Source organism: Ambystoma mexicanum, chromosome 4p (assembly GCF_040938575.1).
Source record: "Ambystoma mexicanum isolate Mex_15411 chromosome 4p, UKY_AmexF1_1, whole genome shotgun sequence".
Taxonomy (NCBI): domain Eukaryota; kingdom Metazoa; phylum Chordata; class Amphibia; order Caudata; family Ambystomatidae; genus Ambystoma; species Ambystoma mexicanum.
The window spans coordinates 1156958047-1156984987 of record NC_090927.1 but is presented as its reverse complement, the minus strand read 5'-3'; the positions used below and the strand labels follow the sequence as shown (position 1 = coordinate 1156984987).

The following is a 26941-nucleotide window of genomic DNA, read 5'->3' as shown; positions in this document are numbered from 1 at the left end:
CCGGATGTACAAACCTGTCTTCTGAACATGCCCTTTGATGGCGCACATTTGTTTGGCAACAAGCGTGACGAGAGCCTTGAGAGGTTGCAGACCTCGAAAGCTGTGGCAAAATCTTTAAGCGCAGCTATGCGTCAACCTCCGCCTTTTCGTCGTAGGGGACAGCAGTCGAGGGGAGGTTCTTTTTGTTACTACTCCTCCTTTGGTAGAATGAAAGGGGCCGCCAGTCAAAGGGGCCAGCGAAAAAGTTTCTGTGGTGGTCGGGAAAATAGAGGTGCCGAAGTCGCTCAGGCAGCTGCCTCTTTGCCTTCAGGCACTGCCGCAGCACTCCAAAACAGTCATGAGGCCAAGTCCCATGGTGCGCCGGTTGGGGGCAGGCTATCTCAGCATCTCGAAGAGTGGCGAGCCATTACTTCGGATGTGTGGGTTCTGGATACGAGAGCCCACGGCTACTGCCTTCCCTTCCTAAAGCGCCTCGTGACAATCCACCAGGGAAACTCTCTTTGAAGCTTCCAGATCCGCTCCTTGCGCAGGAAATCTTAACCTTGCTGGAGAAAGGTGCTATAGAACTGGTGCCTGTAGCGGAGAGGAGCAAGGGATGGTATTCCGCTTATTTTTTTATCCCAAAGAAAGACTGGGGATTGAGACCCATCTTGGACTTGGGTTGCTTGAACAAACTTCCCAGGAAGGACAAGTTCAAGATGGTTACTTTTTCAAGTGCTCCAGGCCCTTCAACTTCAGGATTGGTTGGTGTCTCTGGACCTATAGGATGCTTACTTTCATGTGCCGATTCATCCCAAGCACAGGAGGTACCTGAGGTTTGCGGCTGGAGACTCACACTTTCAGTGTTGGGTCCTGCTGTTCAGATTGACCTCCTCCCCGAGGGTCTTCACCAAGCTAATGGTGGTGCTCGCAGCATACCTCAGGCAAGGGGGGGGGATTCACGTCTACCCCTACCTGGACGACTGGCTTATCCGGGCGCGCTCTACCGAGCAAGCATTGGATCACTTGGGTCTCACCTGCTGCTCCCTCTACAGGCTGGGCTTCTCCCTCAATTTCAAGAAGTCGCGTCTGACACCTTCCCAACAGTTCCAGTACATTGGGGCTGTGTTAGACACGTCCTTGGGGAAGTGCTCTCCTCCCAAGGTGAGGGCTCATCACATTGTGCAGATGGTGGACAAGTTTCAACATGCCCATAGACTCCCGGCTTTCGAATTCTTAAGGTTGCTCGGCCTCATGGCATCCTGCATTTTTCTGGTGCCAGAGGCCAGGCTGAGGATGAGATCCCTGCAACGGGTCCTCAAGATGCAGTGGTCGCAGTTCTCAGGCAAGATGTCTGATCCCATTCAGATACCATTCTCAGTCTCCCAGGATCTTCTGTGGTGGGCCAACGAAGGGAACCTGATGAAGTGGGAGCCGTTTTGGCAACCATGGCCGGAGGTGACTAGTGACGGATGCTTCCCTCACAGGATAGGGCACTCATGCCGACGACTTGACCGCCAGCGGTCGTTGGTCTCCGTCGGAGTCCAAACTCATCATCAACCTGTTAGAGCTGAGGGCCATCAGGCTAGCCCTGAAGGCTTTTCTGCCGGCTGTGCGGGGGAAGAGTGTCCTGATCATGACGGACAACACAGTGGCCATGCATTACCTCAACAAAAAGGGGGGGGGGTAGGGTCACTCGTGTTGTGCAGAGAGGCAATGCAGCTCTGGTTTTGGGCCATCCAGCAGGGAATTTCAGTCTCAGCAGTTCATCTCGCCGGAGACAAAAATGTGGTGGCGGACGCTCTGAGCAGGCAGAGCGCGGTCTGTCACGAGTGGGAGTTGGCTCAGGAAGTCCTTCAGGAGATCTCCGCCCTTTTTGGGAACCCCACAAGTGGATCTCTTTGCCACCAGTGCCAACCGGAAGTGCGAGAGATTCTGCTCAAGGGAATTTCCTCAGAGAGGAGCCTTAGGAGACGCATTGGTAGTGGATTCGTCATTCCCACTGCTGTAGCGTTTCCTCCAGTCCCTGTCATTCCTCAAGTGTTGCTGAGGTTACAGAGGTTCGGTTCCCACATGATCCTCATTCATCCGGATTGGCCCAGGAGAGCGTGGTACCCGGACCTTCTAGAAATGTCCATCTGCCCTCCACGCCGTCTTCCCTACCGAGAGGATCTGCTCTCGCGCGTAGGTGGTCAGGTTCTCCATCCAGAGGTCAAGACTCTCAATCTTCAGGCTTAGTATCTGAAAGGTTGAGGCATAAGGATTGGGACCTCCCGGATGATGTGATGGAGGTGTTGCTTTCGGCCAGACGGCCTGCAACAAAATCCCTGTATCGTTGCCGTTGGCATAAGTTCTGCGACTGGTGCAGAGGTCACCATGTTGGTCCTTTTCAGTGCCCCATTCCTATGGCTTTGTCTTGTTTGCTTTATTTGGCCCACAGGGGCCTTCAAGTAGGTACCATTAAAGATTACCTGGTGGCGCTGTCTATATTTAAGCGCTCGTCCTAAGAATGTTCTTACTTTAATATTCCTTTGATTTCCCAATTTCTTAAAGGACTGACTAATGTGTTCCCGCTGTCCCCTTTCCAGGTGCCGGTTTGGGATTTGAATTTGGTTTTGAAATGTCTCATGGGTGCTCCGCTAGAACCTTTGAGATTTTTGTCCTTCAAGACGGTGTTCTTGGTTGCGGTTACTTCTGCTTGCAGTTAGTGAATTGCAGGCACTTTCCTCTAAGCCGCCCGTTACTGTGTTCCACAAGGACAGGGTAGTACTTGGGGTACGTCCGTCCTTTCTACCTAAGCAAGTATCTGAATTTCATTTGAGTCTTTCTATCCTCCTCATCCGGGTAAGGAAGAGGAGCGACTCCATAGGTTGGATCCTTGGATCATTTCTAGGATGTCCAGGGGAAGAGTGGACCATCAACTCTTTGTAGGATATGCTGGACACCGATTGGGCCAGGCTGTTACCAAACAGTCCTTGTCCAGGTGGATTATCCTCACCATTACGGAGTGTTACCGATTGGCGGGTAAGGACCGTCCTGAAGGGTTGCAAGCTCATTCCACTAGGGGCATGGTTACTTCCACCGCCTTTCAGCGGGGTGTTCCTATTCGGAATATTTGTGATGCCGCTACATGGGCTTTGCACCACATCTTTATTGAGCATTACTCCCTGGATACAATCCATGGTCAGGATATGGCCTTTGGTAAGGCGGTTCTTTATTCCGCCGTCTGATTGGGTACTCTAAATTCTTTTCCCTCCTCCATTTTCTGGTATTGCTTTGGGAGTCTTTCAAAGATGTGGACTACGTTGGAGGACACAATCCATTCGAAGAACAAGCTACTTACCAACTGGTAATGTTCTTTCGACTGGATGTTCCTCCAACGTACTCCAATCGCCCACCCAGCCTGCCCCTCTCTAGAATTTCCTTTGCGATTGCAGCTTACTTTTCCGCAAGGCTATGTGCAGTCAAGCAGGCATGACACTGGTGCCACATGTTCTGGGGGAAAAAACTTAAACTGAGGCTACGGGCGCTGTGTGTCTTTTTTATAACATCCGGTGTCGTCGCCCTCGACAGAGGCCTTTGAGGGACATCGATCCGACGTCATCGACGCAGGGCACCCTCTGCTGAAAAAGTTTCCGAAGTGCACAGCTGTGGACATTACATGTCAAAGATGTGGAATACGTTGGAGGAACATCCAGTCGAAAGAACGTTACCAGTTGGTAAGTAACTTGTTCTTTGACCCTGCTAGAGAAAGGTGTGTAGAGCCATTACCTGTAACGGAGACAAAGGATGGTATTCTTCATATTTCTTACTCCCCAAGAAGGATGGAGGACTGAGACCCATCTTGAACTTGAGATACTTGAACAAGTTCCTCAGGAAGGACACGTTCAAGATGGTCACAATTTCTCAGATCCTTCAGGCCCTCCATCTCCAGGATTGGATGGTGTCATTGGACCTTTAGGATGCTCATTTTCATGTGCCAATCCATCTCAAGCACAGAAAGTACCTGAGGTTCGCCGTTGGCGGTTCTCATTATCAGTTTTGAGTTCTGCTTTTAGGGCTGACCTCCGCACAAGGGTATTCACCAAGCTGATGGCAGTGGTTGCAGCAAGTCTCAGGTGAAGGGGATTCACGTCTACGCCTACCTGGACGATTGGCTGATCAAAGCGCATTCTCCCAAACAAGTCCTGGATCATCTCTGCGTGACCTGCCACTCTCTCTACAGACTGGACTTCTCCCTCAATTACAATCAGTCCCATATGACACCATCTCAAATACTCCAGTTCATCGGGGCTGTACTGGATACATCCTTGGGAAAGACCTTTCCCCCCGAGGTGAGGGCTAAAGACATTCTGCAGATGTTCACCAACTTTTAGAATGCCTGTTAGGCGGAAACCTGTGCAGTTCCCTCTGGGACCACTGCAAAAGATTTAGGACTACAGGTGTTTGGCAGTAAACACACTTGGTAGCAGTCTGTACCACACAGATTCACTTGGTAGCTGTGGCTTAGCAGTCAGACTTCCCTCAAGAAGAGTTAGGCATTATAAAGAGTATTCACAATAGGACAAGAGAACAAAATAGAACAACTAAACACTGACCAGGGCTTGGTGTAAAAGAGATATAATTATTTAAAACCACATCTAGAATAACACACAGGCACTAATAGTAAGCAATTCAAAAACACGGTCACTAAAAGATATACACTCCCTTAAAAGAATATTAGTCAAGTCTTAAGTAAAGCCCCACTTATTTTCAGACAGCGGTGAGCGCTTAATGTAGATGGCACTCTAATAATTCGTTTTAAAAAGGGAGAGAAAAGCAGAGAATAAATTGAAACAGATCCCAACACTTTTTCACGAACACAACAAGAGAGGAAGGCAAAGTAACACTGTGAATTCAGAGTCAGTAGGCCGGATCCGCTTTAAGAGGATCAAAACGAAATGTGTCGAAGGTCACACGGTTGCAGTGCACAAAAGTCTTGTAACGGTTCAAAAAGGAGTTGGACCAAGGAAAGGGACCAGTTAGGGGGTCAAGGCGGCCAGCCCAGTCCATAAGGTTAAGTGGTTATTATTACCTTGTAGCAATCTTTAGAAAGGGAGGCCTGGCGGACACGGTACCTTAAAGAGGTGGGAATACTCCAGCGGGGGCAGTTGTTCCTGGCAGCGGATGGGGGAAGAGAGGATCTCGTCGGGGAGGAAGACAGGAGTCCGTTGCACTGCCAGGGAAGAAACCAGCCGCAGAGTTTCTCAAGTACAAGGAGCGGTCCGTTGATTCGCAGTTCAGTGGTAAGTGGCTATCCAGCCGCCGGGGTGCTTGGCACGGGCAGTTCGACCACAAACCGATCTGGGGTGCGAAGTAAAGAAGGTAAACTGGTTGTGCCCACCAGTCAGGGGAAGAAGCCTCTCCAGCCGGGAGATCTTCTCTGTCGTTGGGAAGTGGTGAGTCGGTTCCACAGGGCTCCACCGGTGGTGTCGTCCTGGCAGGTCGGCTCAGCTTCTCCCTCGTCGGATTCTCAGGTCCTGTGGCGACTTCTGAAGTTCATGTCTCCAAAGCCCGGCTTTTATGCAGCATACCCCCATTCACTCAGCCTAGCTGTCAATCAAACATGCTAAGTGGTCAGCCGGCCGGCTCACCACTTGGGCCAATCACACAAGAGTGCGACTTGAGTTTCCAGGGTAACTCAGTCCAGGGTGCCTAAACCCCCTCCCACACCCCCAGTGGTACCCAGACAGAGTGGCACCACTTTTGGAGGCTTCTGTGGAGAAGCCCGCCAAAAAGTGGAACAAAGGGCTCGACTTGGGTTGGAGTCACAGAAGAGAACAGAAACGCCATTTTAGAATAGAGTCCTGGCAAAAAATACCAACCGGCGAATTAATATTAATTAAATAAACCGGCGGTATGTTCGAGGCTATGAGAATTAAATAAAGTTGGTAGCCTCGAACAATGGGAAAATCCCATAGGGAAATATTCGCGGTCGAATATAAAAAGTAGTTTCCACTGCCACCAGCCAAAACTCGATCAGGGGGGGACGGAGACGTGCCCCCTCGAGTAACAGACCCCGGGGCAATTGAATTGCCCCGACCAGTACGTCCACAATATGATGGTTTGTACTGGTTTCTGTTAATAATTTGGGACTAGTAAAGCCAATGGTGACTTTACATGCCCTGGGAGACAGTAGTCAGTCCCAGGGTATGGAGTCTATGGTGGGGTGTCACTATGACACCCCTGTGTTACTGCACGGAGGGTGCTGTGTAACACACATAGTAAAAACACATGAGACCCTATGGAGTAAAGGACCCCATAGCCCATAAAACACATTGGCCCTCATTACGACCCTGGCGGAAAGTGACTGACCGGACCGCCACAGCGTAAATAGCGTTTCCGCCATTGCACGAAGGAGCAAAGTGCGGCCCATTCCGACCCATCGGGCACGAGCACCACGGCATGGCGGAAGTGCAAAGTCCGCGATGGCGGAAATGACCCCAAAACGGCCCACACCGCCGTCGTACGGCGCCCTAGGTGCAATACCGCCACCCATCACAGCGGACACCGCAGTGTGCGCCTACCGGAAAGTACGGTGACCGGAAATATACGGAAACGGAAGTAAAAACATGGGCCCGGAACGGGAAACATCCCGCCGTACACCTATAAAACCACTAAAACCACACAACCACCAAAAACACTACCCTGAGACACACCCCAACCCGTCATCCACCCTAGCGAAACCAAGAAAAATGGGAAAAGTAGCGAAGAAAGCGTGCGACCGCAAGCGGCAGGTCCACTTCTCCCGTGAGGAACTCACCGTGCTAACAGAGACCCTCCAGGAGAATGCAGCCGTCGTCTTCTCCACGCAAATGACCAGGACGGCACTTGCAAACAAGAAGGCCATATGGGCTCTGGTGGCACAGCGGGTAAGTGCGGTGGGGACCGCACCCCGCAACCCACAGCAATGCCGAAAGCGATGGGACGACCTGCGGATACGCGTCCGCAGCATACTCTCTGCCAACCGCAACATTGCCACAGCCACCGGGGGAGGTCCTGAATCACCCATCAAGTTGACCCCCTGGGAAGAAATCTGTGCCTCCACCATCGGAATGGAGAGCATAGAGGGAGTCGGAGGGATGGAGAAAGGAGTGCAGACATCCGAAGATTCAGGTAGGTGGGCCAGATAAAACAATGCCAAATCCACAAAGTCCATTCATGTGAAGTACCATGTGTCCACATAGTTCAACAGAAACACATGTCCAGGAGAACGTCCACACACATCGGCCTGATAGCGCACTTTAAAACTCACAATAAATACATAATTAATTAAAAACCCCTAAAACACCCACTACACGTGCAGCAGGCACACCCTAACTGCAGGCTGCCAAACAACTGCACCCTCACTCCACACACAAATGAAAGCACCTCCAAGGCCCCGACCCAAATCACCCTCAGGTACCACCCCAATGCATGTGATACAATGCCATTCCAATTCCCACAGACCCATCAATAACCCTCGCCCTCCTTTACTCCACCACAGGGTCCGATCCAAACGACGAGCATCAGGACACCCCTACCAGCACACCTGCAAAGAGGGCCAAGACCAACGGCCAAAGACCCTCCACCTCAGCTGCACGCATCAAGACACGGCAGCAGCACAAATCAGGTGGCAGCACAGAGGAGGGAACATCAACAGGCACCCCAGCAGCCAGCATGCCCACAACACCACCACCACAGGTCCCCCCAACGGATGCCACAGAAGGCACTGCCTCTGGGTGCAGCAGCACCATAGGTGACACCCCATTGATGGCAGCATGCTCCGACACAGAAGACGGGGATGTCGAAGTCAGATCCATCCATGACCTGTCCCAATCCCCCTGTCTGTCCCATCCCGTACAACATGAGGATACCACGCAGGGGCACCCACAAGACGACGACTGGCCATCCCCCACAAGCCCTGTGGCAAGGCAACATGAGGTCCACAGCCCCTCTGTGACACCCCCGCAAATGGCCATGGCCCAGCAGAGGCAACAGTCCCTCGACCAGTTAATCGTGCAACAGCAGCAACTGGCCACGCTCCTCAAGGACCATGCCGATGAATGTGGGGGCACTAAGGCAGACATAGAAACATCAACTGAGACACTTAGGGCAGAAATGGAGAGAGGTACAGAGACACTAAGGGCACAAATGGAGAGAAGCACCGAGAGCCTGAGGGGGGAACTGCATGCGACGTCCAAAGACGTATGTGCCGAACTTGCCGCAGTGCGCCGTGTGCTCACTGAGCTCTCGCAAACCCTCAGGGACATGCATGGACGTGAGCAGGCAGAGACATCATCCGTTGCAAGTTCCGTCCAGGGCAGCCCCCAACGTAGATCTGGGAGGAACCTGCGCTCCACAGGCAGGGGTGCCCCTGATACCCGCAGAGGGGGCTTGCAATAGCGACTGCCCACTGACAATGAGCATCTTTGGACACTGGTGTTCGGGGGGGAGGTAGGAGGGTGGAGGGGGTGTGTTGGGCTCACTTGGGTGGCGGGTCGATAGGGTGTTCAACATGATATCACATATGCCATAAACAGTGCACGATCAACCAATGAGATGTGTGGACATTGATCTTTGTGTACTAGGCCATCATAGGCGTACAGTCCATATTGTGCATGTCCCAGACACACACAGTGCCACGAGTCCCGTGTCCATGTATCAGCCACCAGGCGTGAGTGCTAGAAGCATGCATCAATGAGATGCTGACGAATGTCACGGCCCTCCGGTGCCTCGCAGACTCCTTGAGGTGCTGCCACATCCCCACCCTCATCATGACCATCATCAGGTGCTTGCAGTTCTGCGTCAGGGGGCATGGGCACATTTCTACGTACGCACATGTTGTGGAGCATGACACATGCCATCACCATCTTTGCAACCTTCTCATGGCGGTACAGGAGTGCCCCGCCAGACCTGCTGAGGCAGCGGAAACGACCCTTCAGTAGGCCGAATGCCTGTTCAATGACTACACGGGTACGTGAGTCGGCATGGTTGTAGTCCTCCTCATGCTGGTCCCGTGGGTTCCGGACTGGTGTGAGGAGCCATCTCTTCAGTGGATATCCAGCATCACCTGTATGTGGACGATAAACAAATTATGTGGAATGCCATTGCTACGTACGCACCCCCCCCCCTTCCTGCCAGGTCATTGCCGAATCACATACCCCACATTATCATGCATGTAATGAGACTCACCGAGTAGCCAGGATCTGTTCCCTGCGTGTCGCTCCATGTAGCGTGGTATTGTAGAGTTCCTCAAGACCATAGAATCATGGGTTGATCCAGGGAATCGGGCACAACAATGTGTAATGATCCTGTTGGAGTCACACACCATTTGTACATTCAGGGAATGAAATTGTTTTCGGTTGCGGTACTGGGCCTCCATGGCATGTGGGACGACCAATTCCACATGGGTGCAGTCGATGGCACCAATGCAACCCGGTATGCCGGCAAGTGCATGGAATCCCACTTTTGTGTTGGTAATTTCCTGCTCCGAGCGTGGTAGAGAGATGTAGTCGTCTGCGTGCTGCAGGAGGGCATCGAGCACTTGCAATAGTGTCCGTGAGAACAGTGGCTGAGAAATGCCATGCAACTGTCCGACTGTGTGCTGGTAGGTGCCTGTGGCCAGGAAGTGGAGTACAGACACCACCTTCAGTAGGGGTGGGATGGCGGTTGGGCTATCTGTCATGCTGACAAGGTCAGCCTGTGTCATGTCCACAATGGCGGCTATGGTGTCCCGGTCCAGACGGTAGAGGGTGTGGATCTGCTCATCAGTGAGGTTGAACGGATGTGCTCGGAGGCGTGGGATTGCGGGCTGCCTGCGTGGTGGTAGTGGCTGTGCTGGCGGCCCTTGCTGGCCCTGCCTTGCCCTCCTCCTCCTCCTGCGTCTCCTCCGTGCGGCCGGTTGTAGTTGGTGTTCGTCTTCTTCTTGGAGTTGGAGTACTTGCAGTGCTATCAGGTCCCCCAGGGCCAACATCGCGAGTCCTGCCGGTAGCATTTCGGAGTGGGTGTGGTTGTGGGAGGAGACTGGGTGTGCAATTTATGTGTTTTCAGGCTGTATGGCCTCCACCTGTGGTGATTCATTCCACCTGTGCAAACTGCTCTCCCCTTTGGCCGAGCACGTCCCGCACACAACGCTGCAATTCGAGGAATGGCATCTTGCTATTGCAATCATGTATTTGTACCCGATGGCCGTGTAACATTGGTTGATATGTTCATTCTGCTGTGGTCCCATTGTTTCACATACTATCTGTGCAGTCGCGAACAGACTTGTGAAGGGTCAGTGGTACGTAGTACTCGAGTAACGGTGGGCCCTCATGCATCACTGTACCGAGTTGCAACGACGGGCGGGGCGTCCCATTTGTGGGTGAAGGCAGTTGCCATTTTCACACACAGCCGCACTAGATGGATTAATTAGTGATTTCAAACGGCCACAGATGCCTCTTCGACGTGATGTTGCAAATGAGGAATTCGAAGGGCGGCGCTTTCGGTTTTCAGCTAGCGGCGAGGAAATGCCCACAGGTCTGACTGCAAATATAACGTTCTATTGTTCAATGTCCTTGAGACAGGGGCCATGGCGAGGATGCAATGATTGATATGAATGGTTTGGGATGCGCAATAGCGACGTGGGCAATGAGGCCGGACGTTCCCAAATACATGTTACTTCACTACACTGGAATTACGGGCTGGGGCACTGTGGATTTTGCAGGCTGCATAACGCACAGACTCAATGGATATTTCTAATGTTATGTGAGTAAATATTCAGGCGTTTTAATCCCGGGATGAGGGAATGATGAATGGATGCATGGGCAGGTGATTTGATACAGAGTTTGCCATGTACAGGGCTTCTTGGAATCTATCCGCCTCCCCTGCGCTATGTGATGCAGGGCTGCCATAGTGGGACCATCGTCTATCTGGCCTTGTTGAGCCCTCCCTGTCTCGACGCGCCCTCAGACACTTGTGTCCATGCACGTTACCAATCCCATCTGATGGATTCTGTTTTGACAGACGCATGCACAGGTACACTCGTTTGTGATGGTGTTTACACCTCGATATAGATAGTTATGAGTCGCAAGTGGTTTTTGGGTGGTGATGATCCTTTGGAGTGGGTTAGCATGCATATGGCTGTGGATTTAGTGTGATCATTGAAGTGAGTTGTTCGAATGTAGTTCTGATGGCCATTCTATTCTTTTTCTTTTCTTTTGGTTGACAGGTATCTCCTCCCCTTTTGCCACTGCCATCTGTATGCCACTCCTGCAGATGGCTTTTACTCCCGACACCTGCTGCTTCGTGTTAATCAGTGGAGCAGCATTACGATCTTATGGGACGATCGCCAATGGGCCACATGCCCTTACGCAGTACTGGTGGCTCGGAGCAACATTTCGGCCTTTCAGCTGGACTAGTGCCTCCCCATTGGGACGGCCCTGCGGTTCTGTGCGCTTCCATGTTGCCTTTTCGTACGTGAATGTGGCTCTGTGTACCATGATGGAACAGGGCGTCACACAAGTAGTGGCTGGTCATTTCTTGCGGATGCAGCCCACAATGGTGTAATGTGTTTTGGAGTTCATGGCCTAATGGCTGTATGGGCTTGGTGATTTTGTTGTGCATTAAATTTCTATTCTGATTTGGCCCGTGTAGCGTTCTTCTTTGCAAGTGATGTGGCATATTCCTATTTGGGGAGCGATGTATTGGGAGGAGATCTGCATTGGGTTCCAGCTTCGGAGTTTAGTTGCGTGGTACTGTACTGGGCGCGTTTGCCTACGAAGCCCAGTGAGGTCAGGGATGGGGGCTGCCAATATGACTGTTTGAATGTTGTCATGCTCAGGGGCGGGGGATTGGGTTTTGTGTAACAGATGCCGGTCAGCCAGGTGGACTGGTGGAATGATGTGATTTTCGGAATATTGCTGGTCACAGGTGCCTGTGTTTGCGTGCGTTTCGGGGGGGGGGGGGGACTGTGGTCATGTCCATTGGATTGGCTTCTGTATTCGTGCCATCTGTGCCCTGCAGCTCCCATTGGCCCCTCTTGTGTTTCTTTTGTTCGTTGGCATGCATGGGTGACTTGTACATTTCACTGGTTGCATTGTGACTTCATTGCACCTACGGGGAGTTGTACTTTGTGGGCAGGGAGCGGTGTACAGGCACTCAGTGGGGCCGTTTACGGTTGATTCGCGATGCCGTACTTCTCACCATGGCGGAATGGTACATTCCGCCATGCTTGATGGTGTTAGGTACATGTCCGCTAGGGTCGGAATTAGCGTACCCTTGCGCCATGGTGGTGTTTACGGTTTGGCATGGCGCGCGCGCGCGTGCTTGGTGCAGTTAGCGTTGGCGTTCACTACGGTGTCGCTAATGGCTTCGTACTTTGCGGTGACGGGTCATAGTCGCACCGAGCGCTATTCGATGGCGGTATTGCATTTCCGCCATCGTTTTCCGAATTCCGCCAGGGTCGTAATGAGGGCCATTAACAGTCAAAGGAACACCATAAGTCATGTCCAAGAGTGGGAGAAAAAGAGTCTCACTCTTGGCAGGAGAAAAAAACAAACTCCAGAAATCCAGCAAAGCTGCTGGGGGACTCACTAGGTTAGGAAATTCAGCCTAAAGAGAGAATTCTCCCTAACAATGCCCAGCATCTCCGGGCTTTCGACTTTTTGAGGTTGCTCGGCCTCATGGCATCCTGCATTTTTCTGGTGCCAGAGGCTCACCTGAGAATGAGATCCCTTCAATGGGCTCTGAGGACACAATTGTCTCAGTTCTTGGGCAACTTGTTAGACCTACTTCAGGTTCCAAGCAGGGTCGCACAGGATCTCCTGTGGTGGGCCTGCAGGGACAATATTCTGATGGGAGAACCTTTTTGGCAACCATGGCCGTAGATAGCAGTAGTGACGGACGCCTCACTCACAGGGTGGGGACCCCACGCCAACAATCTGATAATCAGCGATTGTTGGTCTCCATCAGAAAAACTACACATCACTCTTTTGGAGCTGAGAGCAATCAGACCTGCGCTGAAGATTTTTCTATGTATGTATGGGGAAAGAATGTCCAGATAATGACCGATAGCACAGTAGCAATGTACTAGCCCATTGCACTCTAGTTACTGTTCTACTACTCCCACTCTCTTGCACTGTAAATAGACACCACTTTGCATTTTTTTGTTGATTCTCTTTTATGTAATGTCCTCCTGTTTATGCTTACTGTATGTATATACCTTGCTGTTGTAATTGACTTCTTGACTGTATAATAACTGTGTAACTGTGTAACCCTAAGCTGAAAATACTTATGTACCCCCCTGTGCCCTGATACCCTCGGGTCTGGCGCGCATTACAAATAAAATAAACAAACAAACAAACCTCAACAAGAGAGAAGATTTAGGATCACTACCACTGTGCAGAGAGGCAATGCAGCTCTGGTACTGGGCAATTCAAGAAGGAATCTCCCTATAAGCAGTTCACCTAGCCGGAGAGGAGAACACGGCAGCGGATGCTCTGAACAGGCAGAGCACAGTCTCCCATGAGTGGGAACTAGCGCAGGAAGTCCTTCAAGAGATCATCACCCTTTGGGGAACCCCTCAAGTGGATCTGTTTGTGACCAATGTCAACTGGAAGTGCGAACTGTACTGCTCCAGGGAATTTCCCCCAAGAGGAGCTCTAGGAGATGCGTTTGTAGTGGACTGGGAGTTTCCACGTCTGTACGTGTCCAGTCCCCGTCATTCCTCACGTGATCAGGAGGTTGAGAACATTTGGGAAATCCATGATCCTAATTGCTCCTAGTTGCCCTGGATTGGGCCAAGAGGACGTGGTACCCCAACCTTCTGGACATGTCCATCTGCCCTCCAATATGTCTTCCATAAAGAAAGGACGTTCGCTCATGAGAGAAGGGTTGTGTTCTCCATCCAGAGGTCAAGACACTTGACTCATGGTTTCTGAGAGGCTGAGGTACAACGATTGGGAGTTCCCTGAAGACGTAATGGAGATTTTGCTTTCTGCCAGAAGGCCAGGAACAAAGTCTTTGTACCACTGCCGTTGTAACAAATTCTTCAGCTGGTGCAGGGACAAGAATTTGGACCCTTAGCTATGCAAAACACCGGAGGTGCTATCCTTTCTGCTGTACTTGGCCAATCTGGGACTCCAGGTTGGGACCATTAAAGGTTATTTGGCGGCGCTTTCCATCTTCAAGCGCATGTCTGAGGAAACTTCATATTTTAAGATACCTTTGGTGATACAATTCCTGAAGGGACTCACCAATGTGTTACCCCCATCTCCTTTTCAGGTTCCCATTTGGGACCTTAATCATGCTTTAAAATGTCTTATCTGTCCATCATTTGAAATGCTCCGCTCCTCCTACTTACGCACATGGGACTCCCTCATCGGGCTCGGACCTTCCTTTCGTTCTCTTGCCAAATTCAACAAAACATAGTTCAACAGTTCGTGAGATTTTCACTTAACACTCATCTCTCACCGCTGCCTCTGCAGCTTTAAAACATTTCACAGAGACTTTCAATTGGGCAATCTCACTTCGCCGGACCACTCTGCTACTTTGTATTTCGTATTTACAGTTCTTAACAATGGATTCACTTTCTCTAGCAGCTTATCAGTGTTCGCGTAACCTTCATCCCTCGGATACTGTCGCAAGCTTTTCAATGAAACACATACCAGGCTTTCTTTGCTTCCTTCAACTCGCTGGTTGTGTTAAGATGCTTTCCGTCTTTCGCGCCTTTGATGTGGGAGTCAAGGTTGTTCCCACTGCTGCTTCTGCGTCTCCCCAACTCTGTCATTCACTCGGCCGGGTGACTGGTAACCTTGCACCACTCAGAAGACTTTCTCCCTTCCAACTGGGCTGTTGTACGCAATCCTCACGGCCTTTCGGAAATAACGATCTCTCACCGGGGGCAGGGGAGGTCTATGGCTTACTGCCCCTTCGGATTAACCGCTCGGTTTGTCGCTCTCCTTCGTTCGGTTCGCCATAGCCCTGGATGGACCGCTCCTCGTGCAACGCCTTGCTCAAAGTGTGTCTCAGTGTTCCACCTTTTAACCATGTGGGGAGAGTTAATAGGTATTAGGTGTGCGTGATTAAAGTCAAGTGCCTGACCCTGCCTGATCTTGTTAGAGGGACACATCCAATGTATTGCATGGGTGGTAATCCTTTCAGCCTCAGACCTCCTCTCCCTCGGCTCTGTGTTTGTGTAGGAAGGGGGTGGGGGATCTGGGAAACTGGAATATCCCATAAAATAGGATTGGATACGGGTATTGGAAAGGGGGGGATACAGCATCCCGCCATCGGCTGTCCCTCCCCCTCTCCCCTAAGACCTCTGACCCAGGTGATCCTCCCACACTTGTCCACCCCCAGGGTCTGGATCCAAACGCGATGGCTGTGCTCTGGCCACCTGAGCAAAGGATCCCCGGCATCTGGGCAGTGAAACACCCTTTGGTTTTTCACACAACCCAGCGACTTCACAAGATCTCCTCAAGTTACTCGCCCTGTGCTGGAGAGGATGTGGCCTCAACAGACACTCTGGAGCACATGTGGTGGTCTTGTCCCTGCGTTCACTTCTACTGGAAAGAGATTCTCTCGTGAATTAGCGGTATCACTGACACACAACTTCAGCTTTCCCAACTCACAGTACCCCTCGGGGGACAACAACCAAAAAAGGTGCTACGGGCTGAACATGGGGGAGGGCCTCCTTAACCCAACTCTTGAAGGCGTTCCGCCTGACAATGGCAGGCCCATGGAAGTCCCTGGATGGGCCCATCCTAGTTCTATGGTGGTCGAAGTTCTGGGAGACATGGGCCTTGGAGACGGTTACAGCCATCCTAAATTGCAAGTTGCCTAAATTCTCTAGAATGTGGCTCCCTTGCGTCAGTTACTGAAGGAACACGCTGGACGCTCCACCAAAGCCCAATACATTGAGCCATGTACCCTACTTTTGATTTCAGCCACACCACAGCCTGACAATGGTAGTGTTATCGACAGGGTTGGCAGGTACTAGCACCTTTAGGACCTTTAGCACTAGCAACTTTAGCACCTGCTGAGAAGGGATATATAACCTAACCCATGATTACATCAGGACTTGTCGACTGTATGGAAATCTGACTTATGTTACCACACGAATGCTCTGTAAAAGGCCCACTAGGTTCCCCCATCGAATTTCACCTGTCCCCCATTATTTTTCCCCCCTTGTAATTCTCCTGAAGGAATTTCTGTGGAACGTATGCTACAGTTGTATTTGCTAATATCTTTCTTTTTTTCCTTGTATTAAAAATCAAAAAATAACAGTACAAAAATAAAATGGAATGTTTGATTATCAAGCAGGCGAGCACCATCACTATGTGCTTGTAACTGTCAAGCTGAAGCAATTTAAAAATGGAGACTTAAAATGTATTGTTTTTAGTCACATTTGCTAAGGTTTGTCATTCGCCTTTGTGTGTTCTTTGCACAAATTAAATGTCATTAGTAAAGTTGGGTCTATACATTATTTAAAAGTTTATATAAAGGTTTATATCGTAAAAACTGAAGGCACTATGTCATGCTATACAGTTTGTAACATTGTCTTGTGTGCTATTGAATTGTAATCAATTAACTTTGATGGAAAGGTTTCAGTTTCTTGCTTATAGACTATATGTTCCAGAGGATAGCTCAGGGACAAATAGCTCTGCTTGGAAACAAGACTATAGAATCCAGCAGGAGGCATGATATGAGAAACTTATTTATGTATCCATTTTGAATAAAATTGACACCGATCGTTTATAAAACTGGATCTGAAATTCCAGCAGGCTTCCTACGTATAAGATGGATTTCATTTGTACAACATGGGACTTTTACCACTTTTGAAACGATCTGTGATCGTATTGCTTTCTTTTTCTAGAATGATAAGAAAGAAAAGGACAGACACAATGAAATGGCAGCTACATTGTTGAATGCTTCTTTCAACATTAAGCGGTCTCCATCACCGTCTATTCCCAAAGCTAGATCGCCTACTCCTTCACCTGTTTGGTAAGTAGAACTGAAAAATACCCAGATTGGTTGTTGCTTTCATACAAACTAGAAAACCACTTGTAAACAGATGTGTTTTAAATAAATAATAATTTTCAAAATGTTTAATTTACACTTTTTAAAAGGAATGCCAAATTTCGCAAGCCCATTAATCTTCGTGCACAGCAAGGCCCTTTTACTGTTGGTTGCTTACACAACTTCCTCCTAAAATAGATCTTGGTTTTATTTATATAAATCGGTTTTATTATATAGTGTGGCGGTCGCCGCACTATAGTTAAGTTGTATAGCTAGTTCCATAGGAAAACAGAAAATTGAATTGCTAATAACTTTTGATTTTCATACTGATTTGGCTGATATTTTGCAAACAAAACATTTGTTCTGGACCCCCCCCCCCCAGACTGAAAATTTTGGGAAAGGTTTGTTAAAGTCACAATTTAAAAAAAGCTATTTTTAACCTAATCCCATTCCTTTTCTCATAGCGAATAAGTCCAGATTTCTGTGGAGCGCAGGGCAAAAAAATGCTAGATTTAATTGGACGAGAAACCGAACATCTTGGGCATGAAGAGTTGAATCGATTTTCGGGAGGAGTCTGGGGTTATTCCGTTGAGTAGTTTTTAAAACATTTGATGCAGAAGGGGGTGTTCCCTTCTCCTATAGCTCCCATGGTGAGAGTCTTTTCAGAAATGTAAAAGCTGCCATTTCTTTTATATTTTGTTCGAAGAGAGAAATAACCACAGCTATTTAGGAAATTAGCAAAAATGAAAAGTGGGAAACAGCTATTTGTGGGAGGAAAAATTATGAACTGGCATCAGGCTAAAGGTGGGGCGGGGGGAAGAGGACACCATGTGAAATTAGGGGTTTGGGGGAGGAGGGCTGGGCACCAAGTTTCAGTTTGAATGTTTTCGCATAACCACAGGACTAGTGCGGGCAACCCGCGGGATAACTGGGGTTACAATAGAAGACCCGATCTGGAGTGAAAGTGCATCACACAAAATGAAGGAGATGGTTAGGGAGGGGAAAGGACCTGAAGGGAGTGGGGGGAGCATGTCAAGAGGAGGCAGGGGGGTGCACATGGTTGAGTGCCTGTAAGGACAGGGAAGAGTTTGGGATTTTGTGAGTTTTTCAAATAACCGCAGTTATTTTGAGCCGTTTTTGTGTAACCGCAGGCCTTGATAGTACATTGCTATTATTAGGGGGCTGCTAACTGCAGGCATGGTAAAAGAGGGAGTTAAAAAATAAGATAGATTTTCTTTTTTTTTAAGGGATTTTTACAGCTACAGTGAGGTGGGGGTTAATACTTAATGAGGTGTGTTACTTTAAGCAACGTAATGCTACAATCTGGAAAGTGGCTGTAGCCGAAGGCTATGGCTAGCACGCCCTAACAAAACCTACTGGGGCAACATGTCATGGGTGTTCCAAAGAAGCCTAGTGGTGTGTCCACAGCCGAAGGCCATGGCTAGTGAGACCTGAAGAAAGCTATTAGGGCAACATGGAAAGGGGCCACGGCCAAAGGCCATGGCTAGTGGCCCCCAAAGAAACCTAGTGGTGTGGCCACGGCTGAAGGCCATAACAAGTAGGCCCCAAAGCTAGTGCGCTCCAAAGAAACCTAGTGGTGTGGCCGCCGAAAGACTGGCCATGGCTAGTGGGCCCCAAAGAAAGTTATTGGTGGAATATATACGGCTGTGGCCTGTGGTCATGGCTGAAGGCCATGGCTAGTGCGCGGGGAAAAATGTTAGTTTTTACGCCGTGCTCACTGGCCAGGGCCAAAGGAAATGTAGAGGTGGAACAATTATAGTGGCCACAGCTAAGGACATGGCCACCTACTGAGCCAAAAAGAAACGTATTGGTGCAACATGTACAGTAGACATGGCCGACGATAATGGCTAGTGGCCCATAAAAAAATTCTGGTATAACAAAGCCCTTGAAATTCACTGAAAAAACATTAGTTACGGTACAGTTAGGTTGAGCAGATTTAATGCAACAAAACGCTTGAAATCAGCAGTTGTGAGAAGTCATGACCATCTTAACTCAGCGCGTTCCAGTTGCAAAGCCCATGAGCACATACATATTCTAAGAGAAGGGATTCACAACGACATACAAAAGGGAATTATGGAAGACATCAACAGGAGCGCACAGACTTAAGATGGTCATGACTTCCCAGATCCGCTGAATTTGAAGGGTTTTGGTGCGTTAAATCTGCTCAACTTAGCTGAACCTTAACTAATGTTTTTTTCAGTAAATTGTGTATATATATATATATATTTTCAAAAAAGGGAAAAAATGCCCTAGGACAGGTGATGGATTGCACTCTCAAGAGCAGCTGAGAAACGAAATCCAGTCTCAGCAAGGAAAAGGCATGACAGCAAATCCAGGCAGCACAAATGTTGCTTTATTAATAAAAAGGTGCAGCAAAAAGGGAAAGCCTGGTTACAAAACGACGCGTTTCGCGGTACACTGACCACTTGTTCACGTAGGTAGGGTGTTTCATGGAAGAAGGACTTCTTATATATGCTTAAAAAACCTCTATGATACAGGTGCATAGAATGTCCGCATTCACGAGGTGGTACAAAATGATGAACACATGGCAGCCATTTTAGAACATTTAAGGCACTGCAACATGCAGTGTATTAAGTAAAATAAAAACACATCGTAAGTGTCAATACATCAACCAAATATTATATGATGAAGAATATAGCAACAATTGCACAGATGTGCTGGCTGCGAGGACTGTGGAGGAAAATGGCAAAAAGAAAGCCTCAGGTACATAACGAGTGTCAAAGGAAAAATATATATAAAAAAAGGATATATAAATATATATAAATACACATCGTTCAAAATAAACGTGTGCTTTCCAATGGTATGTCTGTCAACAAAGGCTGGTACCCAAAAATAAAGTAAAAAAATAACAAAAAAATGCCATTCTTGGGCAACCGCCAAAAATGACGAACCCTGCCTTGTAGGTCTGTCCACTTTATAACGTCTGAAACAGCCATTACCTCAACGCTGTCCAAGCAGCCCCACAACATGATGTGTTCACTAGACAAAATATAGCCATTCTAAGTGTCCAACGTTAGTCTCGAATAAACAAAGATAGATAGTCATGTAGGTCTAAATTTACGCATACATATGCGAGGTAAAATACAAATCAAACTTAATAATGCAGTCTTGAGACAATATAAAGTGCTTAGTGCTTTAGCAGCAATGTAAAGTGCTTAGTGCAATAGCAGCAGTTGTTAAAATGCATAATATTTAGCAGCAAGGTAGGGAAAAAGTTCAAAGGAGAAAAATGTCCAGACAACAGCAATGATAAAATGCACAGTGCTCTACGTCCATGGATGCACAAATATGTTCCTAAATGTGTGGTGCATATACTAAGTAACATAATACAATTTGACAATCAGATTGTTTTTTTCCGCCATACTGGTCGGAAGCATTTCGCAGAGTTCCTGGCACTAAGCCATAATTTTCAAAATAGTGATAATTTTACCCCTTCGCCACCCCACCGTCGAGATACCGAATTTCTACACTGGACGCCGGATCGGAGAGGATTTCGACCGTCAACTGCACGAGGACTTTGGGCCTCGAGGCTTCTGTCTCGGCCCGGGCCGCTGGCCAAGGCCCTGCAAGTAGGGAGAGTGGGGGGTGGCCATACTCTACACTCTAGTAATATATAGACACACTTATATATTCCTACACTTACCAGCCCGCTGCCACAAGGTGTGTATGGAGGGTACCCCTTTCCAATTCTGGCCCCAAGTGCAATCGCAAATACCCTTGGGTCGACCGGCACGCCACGTGCAACCTCTGCTTGCCGAGGGACCACCCGGAGGCAAATTGCAGAGCCTGTAGTAGGTTTAAGCCTAAAACACTTAAGGACCGTTCAATCAAGTGTTGGGCCCACCACGCCAGGCGTCAAGAGGCCATGGCAGCGGAGGGCGCCTTCAGCGACGGCAGCGACGCTGTACCTTCGGACGGCGAGGGCTTTATGGCGTCGAAAGACAGCCGAGCGCAAGTCCCCGACCTTGGAAGGTCGACCGGCAGGCCGGCTATGGGGAACACCCCCGGCGACACGAGCGCTTCCCATGACACCTTCACAAAGCACACAAAGTCCAACCGAGACTCGACACGCACGTCGAGTTCTCGGAAAGAGGCACGTAGAGAACGGTCCGAATCGGCGTCCTCTGGGCGCTCTCGATCTAGATCGCCACACGACGCCAGGCAAGCATCCACTATTGCCAAGAGTGCCTCGCTCCCTAAGGTCGCGGAAGCTCGATCGTCGGGAGACGAAGCCGACTTCCACCCTCAGGCCGCACTCCAAGAGTCGGCGCCCGCAAACCGAATTACTACAGATCCCGAAACCCTACCTTCACGCTCAAAGGATAGGGTCAAGACCCCCGAACCTCGACCCCAGGCGTCGAAAAGCTCAGAGGGCCCTAAAACACACGGGAAACACTCCTCCAGTCACGGGGAGGGAGGGAAACAGCAAAGGAAGCAGTCTCTAGCCACTTCCAAGCCCGTAGAACACTCCACTCCTCAAAAACAGAAAGACAAGTCCATGTCTTCTAATAACACCAAAACCCCTGCACAGGCTACCAAGTCTAGTCAGGATAAATTTGGAAAACTCCCAGAAAGGGTCATTCCCAGTTCCAGAGAATGGACCAGTGTTGACATAGATAGGGTATTGTCAAGAATGTCATCTTTGGCAGATTTTTATGCAAAAAACCCAGAACACTTTCTTGCTTATACTCCCGACGGGTCAGCACCCTCTGGCTCTAAGGATCCTATACCTCCAAGTGCAAGGTCCCACTTTGAGACACCAACAGGGTCTTCAGACCCCTTCTACGCCCAGCCCTACTCTCATTACCAGGGAGAGACATCCTTTGTTGAGGATCCAGATTTGGGCATGGTGGAGGAAGAAACTGGGACAGGCTACTATGGGGATGATGAGGATCAAGATGAGGAGGAGGAAGACCCCTACAGGGTAGACTCCCCAGTAGAAAGAGAGGGCCCCATTACCGACTCCCCTGTCGACAACCAGCCCCTCCTGAATGAAGTGCTGTCTCGAGCAGCAGAACATTTCCACATCGACACCGAGGGTGCCCAGGAGGAAAGAGACTTTGCAGAAGAGTTAGTGGGGGAGAGGAGGCCTGTTGCTCAGGCCATCCCTATCCTAAAATCTATTCAAAGAAGAATAGACCCGTCACTCAATCCTAACCTCACCAGAGCAGTGAACCCTAGGATTGAAAAACTTTTCAAGGCGGCCCAATCAGACCCACTATATATAAGAGGGCATCTGAAGCCGGACTCTCTGGTTGTTACTAACACCCGTAAGAGGGCTGGAACACCCTTATCATCGTCCGAGGCTCCTCCCGACAAGGAGAGCAAAAGACTGTATGGGTTAGTCAGGAAAGTGGCCTCCACTTCCACCTACCAGGCAAGGATTGCCAACTACACCACCCTGTTGGCCAGCTACAACTGCCATCAGTGGGAAGAGGTCGCGGCACTCATAGACTCCGCACCAGAACCCTTAAAGAGCCAATTGGCACGAGTTTCAGCGGAGGGAAGAGCCTTGTCCGGTTGCATTTTAAAGGCAACCTTTGATGCCGCGGATAACGCAGGCAGATTAATAGCAGAAGGAACTGTTATTAAGAGACACTACGCCAGTCTGGTTTCAAGGCTGAAACACAAGCGTCACTATTGGACAAACCGGTGGAGCCGGATCTGTTGTTTGGTAAGGCGGTCGAGGACGCACTAAAGAATGCTAAGGACGAGTATGAAACACTCAAATCCCTAGGCCAGCTAACCACTAAACCCCCTAATCAGAGAGGGAATGGCAATTTTCGTCGCCCACGCGGCCAAAATTCCCAAAGAGTTTCTAACTATTCCCAGGGGCAGGGTACACAGTGGAACAATAATAACCAGCAGTCTACCCAGGGTTACGGCAGGGGGAATAAGAGAGGACGTGGTAGAGGTAGAAGCAGCCCCAATAAAGGAGGCGGCACGCCTCCACCGAAACAGTGACGCTCCGTTCAGGGTCCCTTCTCACGCAACCCCAGTAGGGGGGACGCATTTCCAACTTCACCCAAGCTTGGGAAGGGATCACATCAGACAGATGGGTGCTGTCAACAGTATCCGAGGGGTACTGTATAGAACTACTAGAGCGTCCCCGAGACCATCCTCCACGACAAAAAATACATTCTTTGGAACACCAGAAGATCCTCCTAGAAGAGATTGTCAATCTGCTAGCAAAGGACGTGATAGAACTCGTCCCGGGACACCAGGTAAACACGGGTATTTATTCAACTTACTTCCTTGTGCCAAAAAAAGATTTGACAATGCGCCCAGTATTGGACTTCCGGCCTGCCAACAAGTATGTCAAGCCCCAAAAGTTTCGCATGACAACTCTCCAAGAGGTAATCTCCCTCCTAAAAAAGGGGGATTACATGGCAACATTGGACATGAAAGATGCCTATTTTCATATTTCCATGTTCCCAGCGCACAGAAAATACTTGCGCTTCAAGGTGGACAGTCGGCACTACCAGTTCAAGGTACTGCCCTTCGGGATAGCTTCCGCCCCAAGGGTATTCACCAAGGTGCTGGCGGTGGCGGCAGCACACCTACGCAGGGAGGCAATCCCGGTGTACCCTTACCTGGACGACTGGCTCATCACGGGGGAAACCCCAGTAATTTGCAGAACAAACATTCAAAGGACTATCGACCTCCTCTTCGAATTGGGCTTCTCAATAAACGAGAAAAAGTCAAGTCTAGTGCCAAGCACATTCAAACAATTCTTAGGAGCTATCCTAGACACTCGAGAGGCGTTGACCTTTCCTTCAGAGGAAAGAATTCGGAATATACTGCTGCAAATCCCGCAATACCAGTCCGGTCGCCAGATAACGGTACGCAAAGCAATGCGTTTGCTGGGCATGATGGCGTCATGTATTTACCTGGTCCGCCACGCGCGCCTGCGCATGCGTCCCATGCAGGAATGGTTGGCAAAACTGGTCTCAGGCAAGTGGTCAGTGGGACGATCTAGTGGTCGTTTCGCCAACACTGGTACAAAGCCTTCACTGGTGGACAAGAGAGAATCTGTCCAAGGGGAAACCCTTTTACGATCCCGAGATACAGGCGGTAGTCACAACTGATGCATGCCTGACGCGGTAGGGAGCTCACCATCTCCACCACACAGCTCAGGATCTCTGGTCTCACGCAGTGGCCAAGAATCACATCAACCTTCTAGAGCTTCTGGCAGTATTCAGAGCGCTTCAAGCTTTTGAACCCTACCTTTTAAACCTGTCAGTGCAAATCCGGACGAACAGCACGACAGCCATGTTCTACCTGAACAAACAAGGAGGGACTCGCTCGCCAAATCTGTCCAAGCTTGCCCAGAAAATCTGGATATGGGCACTCAGGCGGAACATCTTCCTGTCATCACAACATGTTCCAGGGGATCTCAATTCCCTAGCGGATGCTCTGAGCAGAGACCCCCTCCCAGAGGAACACGAGTGGTGTCTACACAGAGAAGTCGTAGAAGACATCTTCTCTCAGTGGGGTTTCTTCACTATAGACCTATTCGCCACAAGCGAAAACAGACAATGCCCAGGATTCGCATCCAGGTTCCCCCAACCAGACTCCCAGGGGAAGGCCCTGTGGATGAACTGGTCAGGGATGTTTGCGTACGCTTTTCCACCAACTCCTCTAATCAGGAAGGTGGTCGACAAGATGAACAGAGAATCGATGACGCTCGTCCTGGTTGCTCCCATGTGGGCGAGACAACCATGGTTCCCACACCTACGCAGACTGGCGGTGTGCGAACCCATCAGACTTCCGAGCTGGTACAACCTATTGTCCCAGCACTAAGGTCAAACAGTGCACCCTCAACCCAACTCAATGAACCTGGCAGCATGGCTCCTGAGGTCATAGAGTTTGGACATCTCAAATTACCACAGAGGTGTATGGACATCCTAAGAGAGGCTAGGAAGCCCAACACGAGGCACTGCTACTTTGACAAATGGAAGAGATTCGTAATCTGGTGCCAGAGTAAGAAAATCAACCCAGTTGATTGCACTCCTTCCACTATTGTTACTTACATGCTCCACCTGCTGGATGCGGGGCTGGTTTTTAACTCACTGAAGGTACACCTGGCAGCCCTGTCAGCATACACCACTTCCCAAAACAAGGTGTCGTGGTGGAAAGTACCAGTAGTTAAGGTCTTCATGGAAGGAGTAAAGAGACGTCACTCTCCTATTTCTAACCCACCACCAGGATGGAACCTGAACGTGGTGCTATCTAAACTCATGGGCCCCCCATTCGAGCCCATGCATAAGACGAGTCTCAAACACCTGACCTATAAGACTGCCTTCTTAGTAGCCATTACAGCCATAAGAAGGGTCAGTGAAATTCAGGCTCTGTCAGTGCAGGATCCTTTCTTTACTATTCATAAGGATAAGCTGGTTTTACGGACACACCCTAGGTTCTCACCTAAGTTTATTTCCAAATTCCATGTAAACCAGTCCATCGAGCTTCCGGATTTCTTCCAAAACCCACAAAGCTCGGCTGAGGTTAAGCTACACACCCTAGATGTGCGTAGGGCGGTCCTTTACTAGGTAAACAAGACCAGACCGCTTAGGAAAACGGATCAACTATTTGTCTCCGTAGCCACAGACAAAGAGGGAAATCGCGTCTCTAAGGGTGCCATCTCCAGGTGGATTGTCAACTGTATCCAGTTGTCTTACTCTCTTTCTGACAAAACTTTGCCTTTTACACCCAGAGCCCACTCGACAAGAGGCATTGGGGCCACTCTGGCTTTCATTGCAAATGTTCCCCTTGACACCATTTGCAAAGCAGCTACTTGGAGCTCTATTCACACTTTTACTCAGCACTACTGCATTGACACCCATTCCAAGACAGAAACTCAAGTGGGACAAGCGGTTCTAAGACATTTATTTGCTCATGACCCTTCTCAAATCCCACCTCCTTCTAACACTGCTCGCTAATCTATGCACAGCATGTGATCTAGGCAGATTCCACGAGCCTCAGAAGGGATACATTACTCACCGTAATCATATTTCTGATGCTTGTATCTGCCTAGATTCACATGCGACCCACCCTTCCTCCCCTCTGAGAGAAGGCGCATGGATGCTTGTAGTCTTATCTTATCTATCTTCTATCTGCTTGGATCATCTGTACTCACGCTACTCCTCATGCTACCTCATGTCAGAAAAAATACAATCTGAGGGTCCTTGACGCGTGAGGGATCATGGGTACAGGGGACGTCACACTAGGGATAGTATTACTGGCACGCCCTGTGTCGACGCCCATTTTCGAGTTCGAAAAACAAACTGTAATACTCCGCAGCTTCCACTAGATGTCGGCCTATGCACAGCATGTGAATCTAAGCAGATACAAGCATCAGAAATACGATTACGGTGAGTAATGTATCCCATATATATCGGTTGATTCTATCCTTCACTGTTTTCACAAAAGAGTATCTTTAAGTTTGAGAATTGTCCAGTTCAAGGGGAGGTTTATTCAGGGGTCAGCTTCACATAGTTAAGTCATTAATGTCCACAGTTCTTAGGCTATCTTTGTGTAGAGCACATTTCTCTTAACCCCTTTTGATATGTTTGTCCTGGACATATTAAAGAGGTTAGAAAAACCATATGTTCTTAATGCAAAGCCTCTGAAAATGTTACGATCCATCACTTTTTCAATACTATATCCAATGTTTTCACAAACTATCCAGAACCTGCCTTCCCAAAATATCTCGGCATGCAAACCCTATTAATGGTCTAGACCAGTGGTATTCAAACGTTTTCATGCCAAGCCCCCTTTGAGTAAAATGTTTCTGCCGAGCCCTCCCTTGAGTCAAAATATTGCTGCTGGACCCCCCTAGACGTGATTGCTGCTCATATTTTCTGTTAAATAAGTCAATGTACTCCCTTTTACCCTTTTAGAA

The 26941-nt window shown here is 49.2% G+C and overlaps 1 protein-coding gene across 11 annotated transcripts in view; it reads left to right on the top strand.

Moving 5' to 3' along the window:
* MAP7 (microtubule associated protein 7) overlaps positions 1-26941 on the top strand; it is a 1989984-nt gene that overhangs the window by 1063755 nt on the left and 899288 nt on the right. For all 11 annotated transcript variants that reach the window (XM_069606765.1, XM_069606764.1, XM_069606762.1 and 8 more), the window contains one exon: positions 16856-16983. In XM_069606765.1, the coding sequence (XP_069462866.1) occupies positions 16856-16983 (128 nt within the window). The remainder of the gene's footprint in view (positions 1-16855; positions 16984-26941) is intronic.